The sequence below is a fragment of the Camellia sinensis genome, chromosome 2, assembly GCF_055761805.1.
Source record: "Camellia sinensis isolate YWXY chromosome 2, ASM5576180v1, whole genome shotgun sequence".
Lineage (NCBI taxonomy): Eukaryota > Viridiplantae > Streptophyta > Magnoliopsida > Ericales > Theaceae > Camellia > Camellia sinensis.
In genome coordinates, this window is record NC_138962.1 from 105,148,843 (window position 1) to 105,173,834 (window position 24,992).

General features: G+C 36.0%; 2 protein-coding genes and 1 pseudogene across 3 annotated transcripts; all 3 read left to right on the forward strand.

Moving 5' to 3' along the window:
• The first annotated feature begins 569 nt into the window (after nt 1-569).
• LOC145817205 (uncharacterized) lies at nt 570-6,152 on the forward strand. Its single transcript, XM_082912731.1, has 2 exons — nt 570-981; nt 6,109-6,152. Exons 1-2 carry the CDS (start codon nt 570-572, stop codon nt 6,150-6,152), a joined length of 456 nt encoding a protein of 151 aa, XP_082768857.1.
• Nucleotides 6,153-10,148: 3,996 nt separating this feature from the next.
• LOC145789343 (nuclear pore complex protein NUP107 pseudogene) lies at nt 10,149-13,918 on the forward strand (annotated as a pseudogene). The gene is made up of 3 exons (XR_014359255.1): nt 10,149-10,393; nt 12,429-12,775; nt 13,770-13,918. The product of XR_014359255.1 is annotated as a nuclear pore complex protein NUP107 pseudogene (transcript).
• An 840-nt stretch (nt 13,919-14,758) lies between these two features.
• Nucleotides 14,759-22,036, forward strand: LOC145820252 (nuclear pore complex protein NUP107-like). The gene is made up of 7 exons (XM_082915353.1): nt 14,759-14,855; nt 15,810-15,841; nt 15,929-16,054; nt 20,685-20,843; nt 21,150-21,242; nt 21,310-21,477; nt 21,824-22,036. Exons 1-7 carry the CDS (start codon nt 14,828-14,830, stop codon nt 22,019-22,021), a joined length of 804 nt encoding a protein of 267 aa, XP_082771479.1. The 5' UTR covers nt 14,759-14,827; the 3' UTR covers nt 22,022-22,036.
• Nucleotides 22,037-24,992: the final 2,956 nt, after the last annotated feature.

The following is a 24,992-nucleotide window of genomic DNA, read 5'->3' on the forward strand; positions in this document are numbered from 1 at the left end:
TTTTCTGCCTGTTACAACTTTTTACAATGCAATTAAGTTAGCTAACATTTATGTGAATGAGATTGTGAGATTACATGGTATGCTTGTATCTATCGTATCAGACAGAGACTCTAAGATCATGTCAAGATTCTGGCAGAGTTTACAACAGGCCTTGGGAACTGAACTGCGACTGAACAGCGCCTACCATTCACAAACAGACGGCCAAACTGAACGAACCAATCAAACTTTGAAAGATATGTTACGAATGTGTGTATTGGACTTCCAAGGCAATTAGGAGGCCTATTTACCATTGGCCAAATTTGTGTATAATAACAACTATCACTCAAGTATTGGGATGGCTCCTTATGAAGCTCTGTATGGTATAAAATGCCGTTCACCGATCTGTTGGGCTGAGATAGGTGACAGATCTTTGTTGGGGCCGGAACTTGTGCAAGAAACGACGGAAAATATGAAATTGATTCAACAAAGATTGAAAACTGCAAAAAACCGCCAAAAGAGTTATGTCGATGTCCGAAGAAGAGATAGAGAATATGAAGTTAGGGATCACATATTTTATCAAAGTAACGCCAATGAAAGGGCAAACTCGGTTTGGTGTGAAAGGGAAGCTGGCACCAAGATATGTTGAGCCATACGAAGTCCTTGAGAAGATCAACCCAGTGACGTATCGGGTAGCCCTACCGACGGTTATAGAACATATACATGATGTTTTTCATGTTTCGATGCTTCGGGAATATGTACGAGATCTATTCCATGTAATTGAGCCGACTCATGTGCTTCTGAAAGATGACAATACGTACGAAGATAGGCCAATACAGATTATTAATTGCCGAATCAAAAGATTAAGAAACAAGGAAATCCCATTGGTGAAGATTGATTGGCAAAACCATGGAGGGACTTATGTGACTTGGGAGATCGAGGAAGATATGATGAAGAGGCACCTAGATTTGTTCCCTCTAGATCCGGTATTCTTCCAAAACGAAGGTAATTCGAGTTTGGAGGACCAAACTCTTTTAAGGGGAGAAGACTATAACAACCCCGACCTATGATTAACCGTTAAACCATGAGTAAGAATGCCTAATGAGTAATTAAGGTGAAAATTATTAATTGCATGTGTTATGTGCTATATGAGTTTCTATCTGTTTTGCGTAGGAATATCTGTCTCCGATTTTGTTCTGTTTTGCGAATTGAAGGCCTTATCGGCATTCGATTAGGAAATTGACTTGATTTCTGTGATAATTAGAATTTTTAGAATTTTATGGTAAGTTTAATTAAAATTCGATTTGGAACGCATTAAAAAATAATTAAAGTCAATTTGCTTAGCTTAAGTTAAGATTAATTAAATTTCCTAAGCAAGCCTATATAAGGCCTATACACACCACTTGAGTCACCTTTTCATCATAATCTTGGAGCCTACAAGAGACAAACGTGAGAGAGAGGAAGAAGAGACCAAGAGGGTTGAGATTAACACTTGAGCTTGAAAGAAATTGCTAGACAATTCAAGGAAATTGGTATTTAACCTTAGAGAATTCACCAACTAGAGCTTCATTGAGAGATTGAGGTAGGAATTCCACCCTTGAATTGTATACTATGATGTCTAGACCATAAATTCAAGAGAATTTAGTTGAATAATGCAAGGATTGAGCCAGAATGGATGAACTTGAGCCATATTATGCATGCATGCACATTTGCTTACATTTTAAGTTAAATTTCAAGTAATTCTCACATGCATATTCTAAGTCTACCTTTGTTTTGAGAATTCATCTTGTTTTGCATCATTTTTATACCAAATGATCATGTCTTGGAAGCCTTGAAGCCAAACCATCTCATGCATGTTATGTTTTCAACGAATTAAGTTTTGTTTTGCACAATTGGCAAGCTTTTGGGCCTTGATTTTACGAAATGATCTTGAATTCTCGATGTTTTCCAAGTTCACACACAAGTTTTCTTAAGTTTTTTGCCCAAAAGGATGAGTTCTGATGTGTTGAATTCGAGTTTTGAACAAGGAAGAGCAATCTGGAAATTCCAGATTTTACTCATTCCCTCGAGCGACCACTCTGTGTCTTGCACCTCTGCTCGAGCGACCAAAAGTTGGCTCGAGTGTAAAATACATGCTCCAAGAAGTTTACCATTTTTGTAGATCGCTCGGGCGACAAGAGTTGTGCTCGAGCGAGGACCTCAGTCTCACGCTCGAGTGATCATCGAGTGGCCATCGAGCGGAGAATTCACACAACCAGTACTTTTGCTAAATTTACAGACCGCTTGAGCGAAGGAAGTTACACTTGAGCGACTACTCACATTTTTTAACCTCCGCTCGAGCGAAAAAAGTTGCGCTCGAGCGAGGCCCCTATTTTCAGTATATTGCCTAAGTGTTTTCAAGTACATTTCAGCAGCCTCATTGCGTCCTAGGCATTCCTAGGCCATGGTTAAGACATAATAATAAGGATAAGACTTAGAAACATACTAAGAATGAATGTATTGGGTTAAGTTATATCCGAGTGTATGTTTCAAGAATGTATCTTTTATGTTTGTGTAGGTCACGCGCCGTAAGCTTTTTCTACTCTGTATGTCTACCTTTGAAGCCAACTATGCGTATTAACTTAGTAAAGCTATGTTCAACTTTATTTATTTTCTATATGATGTAATAAGATCTGTTTTTCTGAAATGCTACTTGGAATGCTATCTGTAAATCATGAATGAGTGTCCATTTTTCTGAAATGTGATTGTGGCATCTATAGTTCACGTGGTCCTCGCTCGGGGGTAACAATACCGTGGCTGATATGCACGTGGCCCTCGCCTAGGGATAACAATACTGTGGCTTATACTCATGTGGCCCTTGCCCGGGGGTAACAATACCAAGGCCTATGTTCACGTGGCCCTCGCCTGGGGGTAACAATACTATGGCTACTTGTGCACAAGATGTGGACCTCTGTGGTCGTCGGTACCGACTATGCAAATTTGATATGATATGACGGCTAAATGGATATACCATATATAACTGCTATAATCTCTGGTTAAGTATGCGGAACTGAATTTGTTTCTGATTCAAAATCTTCTATAGGACATCATTTATTAAATTCTTTACTCTGTTATTATTCACTAGGCTTCCGCTCACTATTTATATTATGTATGTAGGTGACCAGGCGCGTGACCAGGCCTAAGCTGCTGCCTGGAGTTTTGTTGTGTCAGCTACCTTTTTGTACCTCCCGAGGGGGTTTCGGATTAAGTTAAGCCTTATGGGCATGTTTTGTAAACGTTTAAGACTTTGTTTTCTGTTGATATACGAGCAAACTTTTGTTCATTTGTATATGGGGCTCAGTTCCCTTTTTGCTCCATTTGTAATGAATGTGATGTAAGACGACTTTATTTTTGACGTCACATATTTGTATATAAAGTTTAAATTTTTGTTCCATATAGGTCAGCACAGCTCCATGGACAATGTGTTTTATCTATTTGCTTCCGCAACCACTAATTATATGTTATTTTGTTCAGAGGCCTTTGGTAATTCAATGATTACTGGCCGGTTATAACGCTAAAGCTATAGGGGCGGGTTTCGGTTATGACAATTTCATTGCATGTTCATGCACGTATTTTTGGAGGCCGATCATCGGGTTCCTCCCATTGTTGTGCTTTGGCGAGTTCACCATCACCCTTGTGCATCAAAATAGGAGAATACATATGTTAGCCACATTTAGAAATTCAAAGACAACATAGGACCTAATGTAAGTACTCGAGAGACATTTGATATGGTTGACACTGACTGATGTATTAGAGAGAAGTTCTAGAATATTTAAAAGATTTAAGAGATTAGTTTTTATGATTTATAATAGCACGGAGTTCTGAAATGGATATCATTTTGCCCTTGGATTTTGTAATGGCCATTTTTTGATGGAATATCACATAAGTTATAGTTGTCTTATGTATGAAATGGATATCATATTGTTTACATTGTTTGAACACAAAACGTAATAAAAATAATATTAACCAAGTGCAACTACCGTTAAAGAGTAATAATATTAACCAACAAGTATCCAAAAAGACAAAATAATATCAACTAGTAGTTCAATCCATCCACATCATCACAAAATACATGTTTTTTTATGCATAATACAAAGAGTAATAATAATATTAAAGAGTACCACTGATAAATACCTACTACTAAATTACTAAATCTACCAAAGCATCCAAAAAGTACATAATCCAAAGATAATAATAATATTTGTCTCCTTGTACATCCACCAACACCATCACAAAATACCTAATATAACATTATGAACTACTATCAACTACGTGATCGGCGAGTGTAATGTGCTCCAAAACGATATGCAGTAGAAGAGCAAAGTGCAGACCGATCCTGAGTGGATGTGCTAGGTGCAACTTCACCAATGTGCTGATCATGCAAAAGGTGTTCAATTGCATCTATTGCGTAGTAAAGCCTATCAGGATGTTCAACACTGTCCTCATAGCCAGACTCAATGAAAGGATAAGTAATCTAATATATCTGTGACATACGCTACATTAAGAGAACAAGTACAACATTATATACATTGTCTGAACAGTTTACATACATAAGTTTTAATGTAAATGAAAAAGATGATACTTGTGCATCTTGGCTAGGATACTGATAATGATGAATATTCACTAGGTTTTGAACATACATGTGATAACCTTGTCCCTTAATATGCTAATTGGTCCTTGTTGTGAATTTGATTATGTATTTGATATGATTTTGTGTGCCATTTATATGAATATATGTGGTTTTAAATTTCTATCTGTTCACCGTAGGAATATCTGTTTGATTACCTGCTTTGGAATTTTAAATTGAAGGCCTTATCGGCCACCAAATCCGAAATTGACTGCACCGTTGTGATTGGCGTAATTTTTAGAGCCTACGGTGAAATTTAATTGAAAATTGATTTAGATCAAATTAAATAGATTAAATTGGTATTATAGTGCTCAATTATTTAATTTTAATCAATTGTGACTAATGGGACCTATAAAGAGGGGCACTACACACTCAATTTCCCTTTTTGTTCATTTGAGCCGAAAATTGCTCTAAGGAAGGAGAGTGAGGGTCGGCTAGAGAGAGGGAGAGGGAAACAATTGAAGTTTTGATCTTGAACTTGAGTGATTTGGGGACCAACTCAAGAGTTAAGCATAAGTTTGGAAGATTAAGGCTCCTAGGTGAGTAATCAACCCTTAGCTCATGAGTTTGAGTTGTGTTTTTGTGAATTGAAGACTAAATGGTGAGTTAGATCATGAGTTGTGTTGATTTTGATGAGATATGTACATGCATGCATAGAATTGCTATGAATTGCCATAAATTTGTATAATCTAAGATGTAGCATGTCAATTATAAAAGATTGAGGGTTGGATAATACATTCAAGCATGTTTTTGTTAAGTTTCATGAGAATGGACACCATTTGCATCATTTAAAATAGAAATGAAGTCAAAATTTGCATGCATGTTTGATTATTAAAAATGTGGAGCTTATATGAGGTTGAAAGCATGAGCCATGATTGATTTTGAATAATTGGACCATGATTTTGGGTGATTGGCTTCATGTTGTTTACATCCATGTGCTATATAATGTAATTGCATGTTTTGGACCGAAATCATGTGTTTAGAGCTTTTGAATAGCAAGTTTGAGCTCAAGAACATTGCTGGAAAACCCGAAATTCATGATGTCCGCTCGAGCGGGAAAACCGCCGCTCGAGCGTAAAATTCGGGCTCCCTGTATTTTTTTTTGCAGACATGGCGTCCGCGCGACCAAGGAAGTTCATGCTCGAGCGGGGAGCTATGTAGGATGACTTTTCGCTCGAGCGCCCGAGTCCACGCTCGAGCGTAAAATCAAGGTAGCCAGAACTTTTGCAGACTTATTGGGTTCGCTCGAACGGGGAAGTCCACGCTTGAGTGGGGACCCCTGTTTCTAAAATTTTGAAAATGCATTCTGTGCTTCATTTTCCGTTCTCTTTCACTTCCAAGCACTCTTAGGCATGCATTGAGCATTATTAATGTGTTAAAAGGATAAGAATGAAGCCTAAAGAGGAATATGTGAATTAAGAACGGATTGAATCATTTGTGACCCATATGTGTTATATGATGTGTAGGGTCAAGCTTCAGGGCAAATCAACCAGCCGATCACTGTGAGTAATATCTTAATAAAGATATCTGAAGCATGTTATTTGTCCTATTACTTACTTCTATGTAAGTCTTATAAGTTCGTTAATTTGAATGACAAATGAATGGGCCAGAGGCCAGTATGATCTGAATGATAAATGAATGGGGCCAGAGGCCAGTATGACCCGAACGATAAATGCATGGGCCAGAGGCCAGTATGATCTGAATGATAAATGAATGGGCCAGAGGCCAGTCTGACATGAATGATAGAATGAATGGGCCAAAGGCCAGTTTGACATGATTGAAAGAATGGTTGGGCCAAAGGCCAGTCTGACATGAATGGAAGACAAATGGGCCAAAGGCCGTTTGACATGAATTGGGCCCAAGGCCGTCTGATGTATGTTGTTCTAATGTATCTTCTTTATTCAATATTATTCACTGGGCTTTTGCTCACGCTCATTCATGTGTTTGTAGGTGAGCTAAGAGAGGTCCAAACCCAGCCCCAGTGAAGTTTGTGTGGAACAACCAAGGTTTTGAAGAGTCAGCCCTTACGTCTCACGCACGAGACTCATCTCCGCCCTTTTGCTATCTTGTTTTATTTTGTCATGTTGGCGAAGACTTTAGACACATTTGTATATAGCTTTGATTGGCTGACTTAGACTTGAATGATCCTGTGTGTACAGAGTTTTGTGTTGGTACGTATTTTGATATGAGTTATTAACAGATATATGTATGGTTTGTTATGGCGTGCCATGTAAGCACAGCTCTACGGACAAAGTTTTAAATTTTGCTTTCGTTTGGCCCTTTTTACTCTGATGAGTTATGTCTAGTTTGGTTTAAGGCCGTAGGTAATCTCAAGATAACTGGCCGGTTATGTCCTTAACCCATGGGGGCAGGTTCGGGTCGTGACAATACATATAGGTAATAGTTTGGTACCAATCCATGTAACTATAAACACAACCCTAAGGTTGCCATATCGGTGTAGTCCTCCTTTACTCAGATAACACATGGTTGTCCCATGTCTCCTAAATGATGTCCAAGTATGCATACATAACATTGTAGCATGGAGCTATGGCTCCTTAAGAAGTACGCATAGGGCCAAGTGATGGATTAGGGATTGTTTGCACTCTGCCAAACTGTCTTAAAACTTTATCAAGGTGATATTGTTCAACTACTTCCAAACACTTCAGGCAACCGTGGTAGAACATAACTAGATGACACAGATAGACATCTCTGAAACTCTGATACGGATCCCAAATAACCTACAAACAATAACAACTATAAGATATAACAACTATAAAATTTGTATGAAATAAAGTTTCAATTTCGAAGGACTTTTTAACTTAGGGGTTGTTTGGGATGTTTCTAAATAAGTGCACTTTTTGACTTTTTGTGAAATATGGGTTGGGTTTGAAGTGATGTGGTAGAGAGGTGATGTGACTTAAATAAGATGATGTGACTTAAATAGGATAGTGATTTTTTGACTTTTTGACTTTTTTAGTATATGCCAAACAAGGCCTTACATTGTGTACAACCAACCTATTAAGCTCCTCTTGAAAAGCCTGCAACTGTATCTCTTCACTAGACTCTTTCTGAGAAGTCCAACGGTAAACATGTGGCATGTGTTGAGCATAATTCGTATTGAGGTGTGGTCGGAATCTACGAAAGTGCTTATAAATCCATCATTCAAGAAGTGTTATGTAACTGGCTATTTATTTCACATTGGACCTACTAGTGTACCCCAACTATTTGTATAAGTATGCTAATGCAGCAGCACCTAAGCATATGAAGGTATAGTCATCAAATCGGATAACAAACTCAAATAAACAATGAGGAACCTAGTATCAGTCTTGTCATTGAAAAGTGTACAACCCAACAAAAATAGCAAGTATGCTCTACCTGCATATGCAATTCTTTCCATTGAATAATCGTCTGTAACATTGTGACAGTGTACCCTCAATCACTCAAGCCTCACTGAATTGCCTCAAGCACTAGACATCTCATGTCTGATCTTTTGCTCATCAATTTTCAACGTATTAACTACTAATGCAATAGCCCACCTTTTTGACAACTTGCGCATGCTAATAGATTTGCCTACAAGGGGAAGCCATAGGATAGTAGTGACATCGTCCAATGTGATAGTCATCTCTCCAATCGTCAAATGGAATGTGTTTGTCTTCGGTTGCTATCTCTCAACAAAATTGGACACAATGATTTTGTTGAAAGTGGTATGTGCAACGAGCTAAGTGTGCAAGTCCTGACAACTCCACAATGTTTACAAATGTAGCAGTGTTGCCTTGTTCCTACCATGACCACGAACGAATCTTGGACAAGTGATTATGACACTTCAAGGGCCCTATTTCATCAGCACCATTCCAAATAGTTGCGGCAACTTGACTTTTAAAACTTTTAAGATTGACAGATCAGCTGGCCCTCTTGGAAATGGCTGAGTAAGGATATCTTCATAAACAATGTCAACATCATCACCAGTAGGGTCATCATCTATAGCAATATTGTCCATAACTGGTGCATTGTGTATAGTATCATCATCCATGACAATCGACATCCATCTGCATAAGCAAAATTGTTCTCATTAACCCAATAGAGCATTTAGGTTGAAAACACTCTAATAAAAATACAATGAAATAGTCAAATTGTAGTCATTAACCAATATAGCAATAACATTAGAGGTTAGACTAGGGTGTGTTCTCTACTTACATGAAATTTGAGTTCAAATCTCACTAGTAAAATAAAATAAAATAAAATAGTTGGAAAAGAGGAACCGAAAGGGGAAAAATAGACCTAAAAGAATAAAATGATAGCATGAATTTCAGTGAATAATACTAGCTTCCATGTCAGTGCACCACAACAGATTTGCTTATACTCTTATTCACAAAATCAAACTCTCAACAGCACTCCAATCCTGTCATCTTTTAAACATAAATGAACCCAAGGTCCACATGTAATGTTGTCTAAATAAATAAATAAATAAATAAACAATAAATAAATCATTCGGAACTGCAGTACCGAAACAAAATACATCATTCAGAAAATCTACTGTTGAAAAAATTGACAAAATTCAGAACTACGGAACTAAAATAATTTGTTAAATTCGGAATTCAACCATCGATATTTTTGTTTTTATTTGAAACTAACCTGTCGAATTAGTAAATATTATTCAGAAGTAAATTTCTGAAATAAACACATAAATTTGGAAGACCGGGACCGAAAACTTAAAATCGCAAAAGTTGAAAGAAAAAACGAGGGTTTTATGGCAATGGAGTGCATAAATGTCTAGAAATGATAAATGTAATAATAAAATGTTAAATGCAATAACAAAATGGAATGATGATTCACCTTTAACAATGCAATGGAGTCTTTTCCATGGATTTGTCGATAGAGGTCTTTAATGGAATGGAGGTCTTCAATAGAGGACTTTGGTTCTTCAATGTGGGTCTTCACTTTGACTGTTGTAGAACTGTGGATCTACAAATTTTCAAACCGTAACAGTAGGTAGCGTATGGAAGGAGGGACAAGTGTGTGAAAGGAGAGTTGAAAGGGTGTGTGTATAATGATATAAGTGAAGGATATAATTGATACATTTAGTATATGAATTGAGAAAATTAATTAATAATTAAATTACAAAGTGTGTGTATTAAGAAATGATATGAATTGAGATAATTAAGTATGTGAAAATTGAAATTTTCTATTTTCATGCGAAGACTTTTAAATAAAAAAAATTCAAATTCGAATTTTTGACATGAAAGCCTAAACTAAAAAAATATGAGAAAAAAGTAAGGATTGATTTAAAAAATTGACGAACGCAAATGGAAACACCAAACAAAAGAGCGTTTTAGAAAGATAAAATTAAAGTTGAGTTTTTGATTTTTTTAAATTTTTTTTATGTAAAAGAGAAATGAATTAAAAATTGATTTTTAACGCACTTCCCCAAAAAGGCCAAATGCGGTTTGGAGATAAAGATGCTAGCTAGCCTATTATTGAATTTGATTGGTGCGTTACGTGACATGGATTAGCCAATTTTTTCTCCCTACTCCTCCCTCTCTTCCCTCTGGTTTTGTCTCTCTCTGAACCCTAAACCCTTTGTATCTCTCTATCTTGGATCCAAGCCAGACTGGACACACAATTGAAGTGATTTATAGGGTTTTAAGGATTTCCACAACCAATATTTGCAGCGATGGAGGTTGATATGGAGACTTCTCCCAGCTACTTCGACCCCGAAGAACTCAGCACCAGAGAGCGCTATCGTGGTTATGGGTATTCTATTCTATTTACCATACCATACGCTTTCCATTTCAGTACTAATCACTTTTTTCCCTCTATTTCTGTTTCACTATCATATCACTATCATAACAACCCCTTTGTATCTTTAAAATGCCCAATTTCAACCAGTATCATTTGGGTTGTTCATATTTATTTCCATCAATTTGGTCTAACCACATTTATTTTCCCGTAGTATTAGTGCATTATGCTCTCAGGCAGTGTTGGTGAATAATGAATTGATGAAAGCGTTATGCACACTTGAACGCAAAGGCATCTTGGAGCGTAGGTGCAAAGCTCAAAGAAAATAATATATAATGATAATGATTCATAACATATATAATAAAAAGTTAAAAAGTCAAATAGCAATATATTTAGCCTTTTAACTGAAATGGTTAGAGTCTTATTCGGTTGTACAAAGGTTGTAGTTCAAATTTGCATAGGCTTGTTGATGTAGGACAAATAGAGATAGCAGCAACCGTTAGCTCTGGGGTTGATTTTAATGTCAAAGTGCAGAAAACATAATAGGAGAAGGAGAAGAAGAAGATAGTTCTAGGAATCACTCCTAAAATCCCTTGGGCATCACACCTAGGCTAAGAAGCACAGACATTGACACTCGTTGGACACTTTCCGACATGTGTCTGACTCTCGTCAAAATGTGTCCTATTTTTTTAAAAGATTTTTAGATCTGAACATTTGGAGGACACATGTGTCCATTGCTTAAACACAAAAGTCCACCGATTAGACACACATGAAACTAGTTAAGTTTGAACTAAATAACTTAGGATACAATAATAAAATAAAAAACAAAGTAAATTTATAAAATAAGTGTTATATTGCATTTTTTATTATTTTTGAATGACATATTCATATATGTGACATATGATAAATATATTAAATTATATATTTCATGCGTGTCCCCTGCGTGTCTTACATTTTTTGAAAGTTGGCATGTCTGCATGTTCATATCGCATATGTGTTGTGTCGCGTGTCCATGTCTGTGCTTCTTAGTACCTAGGATTTGATTGCGTCACACAATCCGTAAGAAAGTTTCAAAGCTTCTAAAATTCTCTAATATCAACTCTATTAACTTAGAAGCATTACACGACTTTATATAAGCTTTAGAGATTTCCTATTCCAACTAGAACTAAAAAAGAAAACTACTAAAAATACTGTGACTTTCAAAACTAATTTAAGGCCAAATAAGAACAATAAATTAAAACTAATTAAATAATTTGATCCACAAGACAACCCATGGGCAACCCCTACAGCCCATGTCAGCAAATATAAAAATTACCAAAATACCCCTGCCCTAAAAATCCTAGAAAACTTAAAAATAATAATAAAACAACACTCTAATAATATTAGAAATATGATTATATATGGTTCCTATTGGTTTTTCTTTGAAATTGTGCCAACTTTCTAATATTGTCAGTTCTTTGAATTTACGCTTCCTTGAGCTTCTTATACTTTGCATCACTTGCCAATATCTTTAAATTTGAAAACAATTATTGATGGATAATATAACAAGTGACCAACTAATCATATACCATTTAAACAAATCTTTTTATATAATTTCTCACGTGCTTTACCAAATATTCACAATTACAAAATATTCTCAATCATGATACTTGATAGTCATGATCAAAATGAAGTATATGCTTGAATAAAAATATATCTAAAAGTCAAAATTGAAAAACACTAGTGGTCCATGCCTAACACAAGCAATGCAATACAATCCTATAAGTGTATAATGATCATTCTCATTAAGCATACCACCATCATCATTGTAATCTAAAAGTAGAGCTAATAAATTATATATGTTAAAATATATAAAAAAAAAAAGCTCGATTTAAGCTTATTAGATAGAATGTTTTTAGTGCAGTGTTGTAAATACGCTTCATTTTACCTACTAAAAGCTCTTCTGTTATTGCACTTTAAGTGCGTTTTTACCAACACTGCTTTAACAAATTACAGGATTTATTGTATTTCGCTTGTGCATACCTGCACTAAATGATTATGCAATGTGTAGGAAAAGGCACTCAACTTCCAGTCACGACAATTCAGTTTCTAAGTTCAGTGGAACCAGGATTTTGTATGATGGGCAGAGCATTGAAAGGCGGCCAAACGCTGCACTTTTTCTTGAAGATATCAAACAAGAGGTTGAGAGCTTTGATTTTGATCAATTAGAAGGAACACCTGCAAAGACACAATCTGCTTTGTGGAGAAAATCATTGGCTGGAGATGCTGCTGCTGATTCGATACGTCGACCTGGAAGTTATTCATTAAAATCTTGCAAGCATGAGGATGATGCATTGTCAGATGGTGGAGATACAACTTTTACTTTATTTGCTTCTCTACTTGATTCTGCTCTCCAAGGTGCTTGAAGTAAAATTCCTCAATTAAAATCACAATTTTCTCTGTTTTTGCATATGGATTGGTCTCTTGCGTCAATGGTTATAGATTTTGACCAGGTCTGAAGGATGTGTTTAAGTTGCATTTATTCATCTAACCTATGCTAGTTTATGTAGGTGTGAGATCACAAGATGTTTTCTTGAATCTAATTAATGTTTATCAATTTTGGAGCTGAGTGGATCATTTTAAAAAAAAAAAATTGAACTTTAATTATTGTGGATTCAGTGACATCAAAGAGGGAAATTCATCAAGTGCATTAATCTTTTGGAGTTTCAGGAACTATTTGATTATGCTTTTGCATATGTGATGCCACTGTTTTTGTGTTTAATTATGTGTAAATCCAAGTTCACCCCTATGTGGAGTTTTTCTGTTTGTGCTATACATTATGGTATATATCCATTTAGGATTGCATGATGATGAAATGGTGCAATGCTACTTTGTTTTTTTGTTGTTTTTGGGATAGACATTTAATTACTTGCTAAAATTGGTATGGTAACTTTTCAAATTGCTTGATGCTTATGATCTTCTTTAGAAATGAAATTTGATTTTGACCTCAATTGAAGTTCATTTTGAGTCAACTTTTCTATCCTCTAGTTAAATTGTTATTTTACGTATTACAAAATCTTTAAATTTTTTATTTATGTTATTCTAAGCCATGTTGGATGCTGATCTAGTAACTGTTTGGTGCTAACCTAATAATTATTTCCATTCCATAACTCCTGGAGAATGTTTTGGAGGATTTTGGACCTAAGATGGTAGACTTGAGAAGCTTACAAAGATTATTGATTTGCTTCTTTGAAAGTTGCATGAATGCTTTATCTTGTTTCACATTTTAAATTATTACACTAATGTTCAGAATTTCCTTTCTGTGCTCAAGTTTCTTCTGCCACAAAACTTATTATGAATGACATTTATGATTCCCTTGTGTATCTTACAGTTGACATTCTGTGTATCACAGGGTTGATGCCTATCCCTAATCTGATATTGCAATTTGAGAGATCTTGCCGCAATGTATTAGAGTCAATAAGGTGGGTCTCACTCTTCTCGTATATTTGTATTTCTGTTGAAGAGTTTTCTTTCGGAATGTGTGCACATGTACCACTGTAGCATGTTGAGTATTCTGAATATTATTGTAGTATTTTATTGTGCATGCACGAGAAACATATCTTTATTAGGATGAAAATAGGAGGTGGGTAGACAAGGGAGGAGGAAGTCTCATTTCTAGTTTATAAAGAAAGAAACAATGAGAAAGGCTAAGAAGCACGGATACTTCTAAGAAGTTAATGTATCCGTGTCATGTCCGTGTCGGACACCGACACTCTTTGGACACTCTTAGGACACGTGTCTGACACTCTTCAAAATGTGTCCTATTTTAAATTTTTTTAAAGACCAAGACACTCTTTGAACACTTGGAGAACATGTTTCTATTGCCTAAACACACGTGGCTATTGATTATACACATGTAAAACTAACTATAAGTCTGAATAAAACAATTTAAGACACAATAATAAAACAAAAATCATATAAATTTATAGGAATCAGTGTCACATTACATTTTTTATTATCTTTGATTCTTTGAATAATATATTTATATATATAACATATAATAAATATATAAAATTACATATTTCATGCGTGTCCCTCACATGTCGTGTCCTGCATTTTTGAAAATTAGTATATCGGTCTGTCCGTGTCGTATCCGTGTCGTGTCACGTGTTTGTGTCCATGCTTCTTAGGAGAAAGGTCTCTACCTAAAATATTTTGTATAGTGCACATTTTTTGTGTGTGTAAATACTGGCTCTGAATTGTGCTGAATGAGGTTCTTAGGATGTAGTTATCATGAATATTTTGTTTTGATTTTTTCATATTAAATTTGGTAATGCTTAGCATCTTGGTTGGTTGTTTTACTGTATCCTATGCTCTACTTCTGTATGTATGGATCCAATGATGGATCCAATGAAAGACATAGAATTGTGGAGGACAAGTTGATGAGGCAGAAGGCTCGACTCTTACTTGATGAGGCTGCTTCTTGGTCTCTTTTGTGGTACCTATATGGGAAATGAAATAAATCTCTACCATTAATGTTCCTATCATAGAATTGATGTTTTATATAGATAAAGTGGGCTCTACAGTGTCACCACAACAATATTGAAACTTCTTGAATGCATGCTCATTGAAGTTTGGGAAGTTCATACTTCATGATTTATGTACTGAGGAGTGAAGTATTTGTGTAATTTATCCATTCTCTGTTGGTATCAAATTATTTAGTTGTGCTTAAGCATTGTGACATTCAAAAATGATTTAAAAGTAGTTCCATGTTACTAGATTAAAGCACACTTGAAGTTTATATTTGTTAGCTACATCCCTGCTGAATATATGAGCATATAAGTGATCTGACCATTCTCTTCAACATTTACAATTAATTCGTCTCTCTTGGTCAATGTAATATTTGACCACTCCACTCTGCACCTCACATTTTAATCCACTGTTTCAATTGGGCTAGTTATGTAGACTTCTGAGAATCTTGCTGGTTCATGGTGTAACGATCTTCATGAGACAACATTGGTATATGTTACAATATCGGATCATGAATCAGCTAGTATTAGAAATCTTGGAAGATTTTTATTCCTGATTGTTGGTGCATGTCATATTGATACCATGTCTAATTGAATACTTAGAAAGCTTTACAAAGTGTTATCATTTTCCTTAATAAACAAATTTCTATTTGATGGTGAAATTGGTCATTCTTTTATATACATTTATCATCACATAACTTCCCACAAATTGAATTCTTAAATTAGATGATTGGCTATCCCAACATTCATCTTAGAATGTTCAAACTTTAGTTACATATTTGCTCACATAGTTTCCTGGTTAGGAATAATGATGCATATTGAAGTTACTTAGTGTACTTGAATGTTTAGACAAGGTATTCTTGTTGGCTCCTGCATGTTTATGTTGGCTTGTTTGTGAAATTATTTTTTTCATCTTCTTGCAGGAAATGAAGAACTTCCAGAAGATCTGATGCTGGTGATGCATCTTCTATTGTTAACTCTCAAGTTTTCCATTATGTTTTCTTGCTCTTATTTTTTGAGTTCATCTAATGCCTTATGACAGTCCCCTACAACTTCGCATTTGGAGGCTTGCCAGCTTGTTGTTGCAGATCATACAGCACAATTAGGCCTCCGGATTGTTCAGTGGCTTGAAGGATTAGCCTCCAAAGTGCTTGATTTGGATAATGAGGTGATGACTATGCTACTTTCTCCTGGTTTGACAGTCTAATGCTTATACATGGTTTGTTGTTTCTTTACTTTCTAAAATTTAATTTTGATTTTGAATGTCTTTCTTGTTGCATTTCAAAAGATAGTCTGAAGCTGTCAATTATTGTGAATTGATACCATAATCCACCATATACTTGAATTATTTTTTCATTTTTCAATTAGAGAAATTATCATAGTTGAAGGCGGCTATTTTCAGCCGTTATTATTTTTTAGTTTATTTAAGGTCTATTTTAGTAAACAAATGATTTAGATAGTGAAAATTAACATCTTTTTTCTTTAACATGCACATCAATGAGGTGTAAGGCTTGGAGTGCCTTCTTTCCAAATTAGCAGACAATTTAGTGATCAAAAAGACTTTTTTCCTGGAGAGATTTCAGTGCACGTTAATAAATCAAATATATTATCAAGATATTGGGTGGCAAAGAAGATAAAATATGCAATAGGTTTTATGTGCTGAAATTTGAAAGCAAAAGATCTAAAGCTTTTATTCTGTATTATTAAAAGGAGAATGTGATTTGGTAGAAGAATCAGTGACTTGCAACATTAATTACCTGTTTATAAGAGAGCAGTGATGGGCCCTTGGAGGGTTAAACAGGAGCAATTGTAAATTGTATACTGAAAGCAAAATTTTGTTTTAATACATTGTAGTTCAGAAGGCTGTTTGGTGGGAAGGTTACAAAGCATGATATAGTCTTGGAAAAGGGAGAACTTAAGTACATAATTATATTTAAATGGAGACTAGTAAGTCTAAGATATATAAAAATTCACATGACGATCCATATTGTAAGTTTACAACTATGGTGTGTGGTGATCAAGACATGCATGTACTTACTACAATAAGTCATCTAGAAACTAGAGATGGATTACATTATATGCATCATGGGTGAGGATCAAATGCTTGTGTCATGAAGAAATTAAAGGATGTGGAACAGTGACAACTTTACATTCATTATTTACCCAATAAACCACATAGGGGAACACATTGCAACTGAAATTATTGACTTCCTTGTTTTTAGGAACTGTATCTGTTTTTTATTTTTTTTTGGGAGCAATTTACAGATATGGGAAAGGCATTGGGGTTTTCATTGAGGGCTTTGAAGGTAAGAATAGTCTCATTGTAAGATGAAGCGTAACAAAACTGAGGTTTGCACTATTACAGTGGAATAAATTATATTTAACTAGGGAGTATTTATTTAATTTATTTTATAAGTAAAAAAGTATTGATGATATCTGCATGTGGAATAGAGGAGGTATTTTATATGATGAGAGAAAAGAGAAGGAATAAAGAGGGATATAAATGCTGCATCAAGTGCTATGTGAAATTTATTAGGTGTGCTGTGAAACTAAGAGGGTGACTGAGCAAAGGTCAAGAAATGAGACAAGAATAGTAGTAAATTATGTGGTTTAGTATTATGTTGGTTATCCATGGAAGTTATTGTTATGTTATGCAACTGAAGGAAATATGAGCATCTTCATATTGTTTTGTGGCTTTTGATGGAGTCATTACATGGGGGGCAAGAAGTCCACCAAAGTGATTCTTAATTACTCTAGGTTAAGGTTGCATAGGGAAGGTCTTCTTTTGGATTGATTATGGTTGGATTGGGCAGGCACTTCAGGGAAGAGATCCCATGTTGTATGCCATTTGTGATCACTAGTTTGACTAGTAGAGACTGTGATAGTTTAGAGCTTGATTGCCTTGATTTAAGTTGAGATGCTTTAGATTTCAATGGGTATATATGAGAAGCAAGACTAGAGTTGGTAAAAGGATTTTGAAGAACTGGGTGCAGGTGGTGAGGTGTAATGATAATGGATAGCCACTGTCCAACAAATTACGAAGACTGCTGATTTTATCTATCAATTGTTAGATAAAAAAAGCGCAGATGTAAGGAAATATCCATGAGTTAGTTTCATGATGAAAGTAGAAACATTGTTGTGTGGGATCAAGCATATGTATCGAATTGGAAGAAAGTCAATTAAGGCAAAGGGTGTGCTTTATTGATGGACAAGATCCAGGAAGTGACGGAATAACACACTCATAAGGGCGAACTTTAATTGTAACGCCCTCAAAATAATAACATTAAACCCATCAATAAGACATTCATTGACATATGAAATAACTACATTCTTCTATTCATCAGAGTTTCATACAAAAGTATTACATGTTAACAACAAAAACAAAATGCCTTACAGGCTTACAGCTTTCCAAGTTAACACTTGGTTACAACAAAAGAGTTCTACCTCGTTTACACATAAAGCCCTTGGCTTGAAGTTACATGTAATACATCAAAAGATAACGACAAAAATATGTCCGCCTCTAGCCTCCCAAGCTATGTCCTTGGAGGTGGCATGCTACCTGTACCTGAAAATGATATTCCCATATAGGGTGAGCCACAGCCCAGTAGAAATACACTAAACCAACCATGAACAATGACTAAAAGATTAGCAATTGATAGATGGCCAACTCTGATACATTCACATAAATCACATATTTATGTCATACGACTTATGAGTCCAAGTTACTTTTCATTTTCCCTTTTTCAACAGATAGGCATATATAAGCTCTACCTACATTCTCAACAGATATGTATATCAACAATATCCACATTCACAGATAAGCATATAAGCTATATCCACATTCTACAACCGATATGTATAACAACAATATCCACATTCACAGATAAGCATATAAGCTGTATCCACACTTCACAAAGATAAGCATATGAGCTCTATCTTCACTTCTCTAGACAAGCATATGAGCTGTATCTACGGAGTTCATCCCCTATCTTCTCCCATCACTATCCGGTTTAGAGGTACATCCCCTATCTTCTCCTAAACCGCGGAGTACATCCCCCATCTCCTCCTCTACACAAAACGTATACAAACACATTGGTTCTATATACAATCACTCAATACATACAGTTAATTTATTCTATCAACCGTCATATTCCATGACACATTCCATTGATTAGTTTTCGTTTGCCTAATTATCATGCATTGTCTACAACAATCACGACTATCCTCCACCGATAGCCCAAAGCAATTATTTCTAAATAGAAAATAAATGCACAATGGATATTCAATGAACATTTCATTTTCCTCACTCCTCGCAATTAATTATCCCAATTAATTAAACAATGTAATTAGGTCAATTCCCATAATTAACATTTCGACTCTTACGTCCCATTTTCATCAATGACTTAACATTTATTCCATTTCTCTATGCCAAACATGCATCTAGGTTTACTATGAATAGAACCCCAACTTTTGTAAAATAACACAAAAGCCCCAAACTTTTACCAAATTACCAAACCAACCCCAACATCTCAAAATACTAAAATTTAAAGACAAAATCCATAGAGAGGAGTAGGATATCCCTACCTCAAATTCGGAGCCCCAAAGGACAAGATGACAAAACCCAACGTGCTCCAAAACTCGAAATTTTCAGATTAAAATGTAGCCCTCGACGATCAACAACCTTTTTGTAGAGGCCAAAGGTGAGCAAATCACTCCTACTAGATCAAAACCTAGAGAGAAGGTAGTATCTAGAGTGAGAGGCTCAACAATGGTGTTTTTGGAAAAGTAGGAGAGAGAGGAGGAAGTGAAAAAGTGATTTGAAAAGTCAAAACACGAAGTTAAAACCCAGCCGGTCCGCTCGAGCGTAAAACACTCCGCTCGAGCGTAACTCACAGACTTCCGCTCGAGCGGCCAAACTCCAGCTCGAGCGCAGAATGCACTCTCCCAGCACTTTTTACAGAGCCAGGTCTCCGCTCGAGCTCCCAACTCTACGCTCGAGCGGAACTCACACAACCCCGCTCGAGCGGCTAAACCCACGCTCGAGCGTACAACATTGCACAAGAAATACTGGATGGGTGTATTCCCCGCTCGAGCGTCCAAACCTCCGCTCGAGCGGACAAGCCAAAAAAAATCTGGGCAACTAGTTTTGGTTTCTAAACTCAACCAACCTGTAATAAACCTGCCCAACACATCCTATAACTCAAATACGAAGTAAAAAGGATGCAAACAAGATAATAAACAACTACCCACAACCACAGACACATGTCCGGGTCACTGTACAACAAGGGTAAACCCGGGATCGCTATATTAATTAAAACAGAGGAGGCTGAAATGGATGATTGATTGGTATGGATGGATGCTGGAGATTTCATTAATACCACCAGTTGTGGGATGGGTAAGCAAATGTTGACTAAGCTTTCTGGTCATGCAAAATGAAAATGGAGACGTCTTAATGAAAACATAGACTGTGGGATGACAATTTTGCAGCTCTCATTCACATTGTTTTTTTAGCCTGGTTGACTTTCAGTTTTCATATTTGAACATGTGGTTGGCCTGAAGCAGAAGGATCAAACCATGATTAAGCTATGTTGGGTCCTATTACCAATATCTAGACAGAATACCAAAGAACCATTTGGTAGCCATTTAGTCATTTATCTTCTTTGAAGAAGATTGTATTTAAAAATAATTGTTTGATTTCCTTGGTTCTTCCCTGATAGTTTAAACTTCACAATAATTTGACTGAAATTGTATTAGGAGTTCCGTGGTATGGTTGGCATAACTGTTGGTTGTCTTTGCAGGTAAGAGGTTCTCATGTTGGTACTTATCTCCCCAGCTCTGGGGTCTGGCATCATACCCAACGTGCCCTAAAGAAAGGTGTCTCAAAACCAAAAACTGTTCATCACTTGGATTTTGATGCTCCAACGCGTGAACACGCTGAACAACTACCCGATGATAAAGTACTTTTCGCTGAACAATTGTCTCAATATATATAATTTTATTTCACCGATGAACTGCTTGTGGTCTGTTGTAGTACATTTTGAATATAATTTTGATTAGATTTCAATATATTAAGTCCTTTTCACATCTGTTCAGCTTTGCAACCATGCACTGTATCTGTATCCTATGCCGTTCATCTTTTTGGCTTCAATTTTCCTGAAACTAGTAGATCTTGAAGATTTTAACAATTTTTGAAATGTATTATTTGTTTATTATTTGTTAGAATTATGTTTTTATTTATTTATTTATTTTTTTAATATCAACAGAAACAAGATGAATCTCTTCTGGAAGATGTCTGGACTTTGTTAAGGGCTGGCAGACTAGAGGAGGCATGTGATCTTTGCCGGTCTGCTGGACAGGTATGCAAATTTTTTTTGAGGTTGTAAACTTCCAGTGCCATTGTGATATTAAATTCCCTTTGGACAGCCATGGAGAGCTGCAACTCTATGCCCATTTGGAGGGTTGGACCTATGTCCATCAGTTGAAGCCCTGGTAAAAAATGGAAATAATAGAACTCTGCAAGCTATTGAACTTGAAAGTGGCATTGGTCACCAATGGCGCCTTTGGAAATGGGTTACCTATTGTGTATCAGAGGTATGGGGAAAAATATTTAATCAAAGTACTTTCTGTGAACGAACTTTCTTATGCAGTTACAATGATTTCTATAAATGTCGCACACAAATTCCTTGTGCTCCCTTTTTCTCAATATTTTGTGGCTCTAAGTTTTCTCTTCAGCAACTCCCATTGATTGATAAATCAAATCTTGTTCACTTTCTCTTGTAAGATTGGGAGACAATTGATGTTATTGTAAATTGTTTTCTGCTCTTGTTGTTTGGAGATTCTCAATATTCGTAGCTTAATAAGATGCTGCCATATCTCCATTAAAAAATGGTTGATCAATTGAGTGATTTTCTTTCTTCTATGCCTTCTTATATTGAAGAGAATTGCAGAGCAAGATGGTGGGAAATATGAAACAGCAGTATATGCAGCCAAGTGTAGTAACTTGAAGCGTATTCTTCCTATTTGTACAGACTGGGAGGTAATATTTTGCTCCTTAATGATGTTACCTTCTAATTTTTTATCAGTTTTTTTTTTTTGGGTGAATAATTTTTTTTTCTCAGTTTTTGTTCACCCATAATTTCCTTTGATACATCTTTTGAGCTTTTTGTAAGAACAATCAACTATTTATTCCTCCTACCTATTACTTGGCATAAAATGCATATGAGCATATACAGAAGCTCTCCCAGTTGTGGTTTTGATTCTAAGCATGTCTATTTAGCTTCTACAACATGGATTGCAACATATATATATATATATATATGTATGTATAATATATATTGAGGAGGCTGTTTGGTTAGGCTGATTTCAGAAAAGCTCAATGGGGTTTCCACGAATAGAAGTATGTGGGATTTCGATTCCTTTATAAGAGTGTGAGTTGATTGATCTACCCTTGAGTAATGCTTGGTTTACTTGGTCTAATCTTCAAGAAAATCGTGTTTGTTGTAGGTTGGATAGATTTCATCATACTTTGGGTTGGGAGGAGTTGTTTCCTAATTTACGGCAAGAGGTAGCGCCAAGAGTTGTTTTGGACCATTGCCTGGTGATTTTTGAGAGTTGTCCCTTCAAATGGGGTCCAAACCCCCTTTAGATTCGAGAGCGTATGGCTGGAAAATTGCTCTTTTCAAGCTTATTTCAAGGAGTGGTGGGAGAATGGAAGAGTCCATGGGTTTTATGCGAAAGTTGAGAGGGTCAAGGAGAGTTTAAAGGATTGGAAACGTGAAGTTTTTGGTGATCTAAATGAGTTGAAAGTAGAGTTAGTTTGGGGTATTGAAGATTTGGATGCAAACGAGTCTGGGGAGTGTTTATCTAGGACTTCAAGAGATTAGAGATCATTGCTCAAATTAAAGTTGGAAGAGCTTGATTTTAGGGAGCAGATTTTTTGGGGACAAAGCTAACTTGAAATGGGCAAAAGAGGGCGACATCAATTCAAGATTTTTTCATAGGGTTGTGTCGGGGAAAAGGAAGAAGAATTTCATTAAAAATTTGGAAATTGGGCAAGGATTGGTGGTGAATAAGGAGGAGCAAATCATTAATGAGATTTTCAATTTTTACTCGATTCTCTATTCTGATGGAGGAGTGGACCGTCTAGGGATCAAAGGTATTTTTTGGGCTCCTGCGGATACCTTGAAATCCAGTTGGCTCAAGAGACCCTTTGAAGAATGTTCAGTGCAATAGGCCGTGTTTGAATGCGAGAGAGATAAGGCTCTAGGCCCGGATGGTTTCTCAATGGCAAGTGTATCGTGACCGTTGCGAGATTGTGGAAGGGGATCTCATGAAAGTGTTTGGTGAGTTTTTTGAGAGTGGGGAAAGGTGCTCTCCAAAAGAGAAGTCGGTCAAGATTGGAGATTTCAGGCCCATTAGTTTGGTTACGTCACCTAACAAAATTTTGGGAAAGGTGCTCTCCAAAAGAATTAGGGCTGTCCTTGGGGAAATCATGTCTCCCTCACAAGGAGCCTTTGTGCATGGACGACAAATGTTGTATGTGGTCCTAGTGGCCAATGAGATTTTGACATTTTGGGGACACACGGACATGACAGAGACATGTATGGGACACACCGCATGGCGTGTTCTCTTATTTAATTAATTTATTTTCAGGGGACACACTAGGGACATGCCAAGTTATCTTTTTTTTCCATTTTATTTAGTACTTTTGATGAATGTTAAATATTTATTATTTTTTTTCTTAGATTTGAATACTTAATAGATCATTTATAAAAAAAAATGTGTTAATTTAAAAGTGTTTTTTTTTTTTTTTTGTATAAAAAAGTATAAAATTAGAATTAAAGTTAGTTTTGTTAATATTGATTGTTTGTGGATGTAATATTAATCTAGATAGCAAATAAAAATATATGAAAACATATTTTATTGTTGTGTCTCTGCAGTGTTCGTGTTCCCATTTTTTGGAAATCGCCATGTCCTGTGTCTGTGTCCGTGTCCGCATCCGTATTTGCGTCCGTGTTTCTTAGTTGAGGAGTATAGGGGATTGCATAAAAAGAGCACTGTTTTTATGGTGGATTTAGAGAAAGCATATGATTATATGGATTGGGGCTTTTGGATTTTGTGTTGGAAAGGAAGGGCTTTGGGTCTAGGTGGAGGAGGTGGATTTGGGAGTGTGTGTCGTCATGCAATATGTTGGTTATTGTGAATGGTAAGGTTGGGAATTATTTTAGGTCATTGTGAATGTTGTCATGCAATGTCACCATTTTTGTTTATTTTAGTAGTTGATGTGTTGGGCAGAATCATCGATTTGGCTAAAGAAAAAGATGTTATCGAACGATTTGTGGTGGGTAAGGATAGGATTGGTGTCACCCATTTACAGTTTGTGGATGACACTATCTTTTTTTTGATCAAAAGAGTGAAAGGTTGGAAATTTGCTAATGCTATTGAGAATCTTTGAAATTGTGTCGGGGCTCAAGGTCAATCTTAGTAATAGTAGTGTTGTGGGTATTAATTTGGAGTTTACCTATGGGCAAAGGATTGCGGATATGCTGGGATGTCCCATTGAGTAGTTTCCTCTCAATATTTGGGGCTTCCATTGGGAGGAGATCCTAGATCGGCATATTTTTGGGAGCTTGTATTTGTCAAAATTGGGGAAAGATTGGAGAGTTGGAAGTGAGCTTTGTTATCTGGGGGGGGGGGGGGTTATATTTTGGTATAGTCCGTGTTGGGTTATGTTCTTATTTACTTCTTATCCTTGTTCAAAATTCTGGTCAACATTGCGAGGAAAATTGAGAAATTGATGAGAGATTTTCTTTGGGAAGGGTGTGATGAGGGTAAAAGGGATCATCTAGTTAAGTAGGAGGTTGTTTCTCTTCCTAGGGATAGAGGGGCCCTTGCTATAGGAAATATTGTTACTAGGAACATTGCCCTCTTGAGTAAGTGGTTATGGAGATTTCCTGTTGAAAGTGGGTCGTTATGATATTCTATCATTAAAAGCAAGTATGAAGTTCAAGCCAATCTATACTATATATATAACCAAATGTAGTTGTTTTGTCAAAAGTCTCAAAATATTTATTCCTAAATTCTCATAATTTTAAAACCCTCTCTTT

What these genes read in the sequence shown, in the direction of transcription:
- LOC145817205 (XM_082912731.1), top strand. Translation starts at nt 570, where the DNA reads ATGAAAGGGCAAACTCGGTTTGGTGTGAAAGGGAAGCTGGCACCAAGA. An exon ending in GGTATTCTTCCAAAACGAAG is followed by an intron (nt 982 to 6,108) that starts GTAATTCGAGTT and finishes TATGATGTGTAG; the next exon opens with GGTCAAGCTTCAGGGCAAAT.
- LOC145820252 (XM_082915353.1), top strand. Translation starts at nt 14,828, where the DNA reads ATGAGGCTGCTTCTTGGTCTCTTTTGTG. An exon ending in TGCTTGATTTGGATAATGAG is followed by an intron (nt 16,055 to 20,684) that starts GTGATGACTATG and finishes TTGTCTTTGCAG; the next exon opens with GTAAGAGGTTCTCATGTTGG. An exon ending in TTACCTATTGTGTATCAGAG is followed by an intron (nt 21,478 to 21,823) that starts GTATGGGGAAAA and finishes CTTATATTGAAG; the next exon opens with AGAATTGCAGAGCAAGATGG.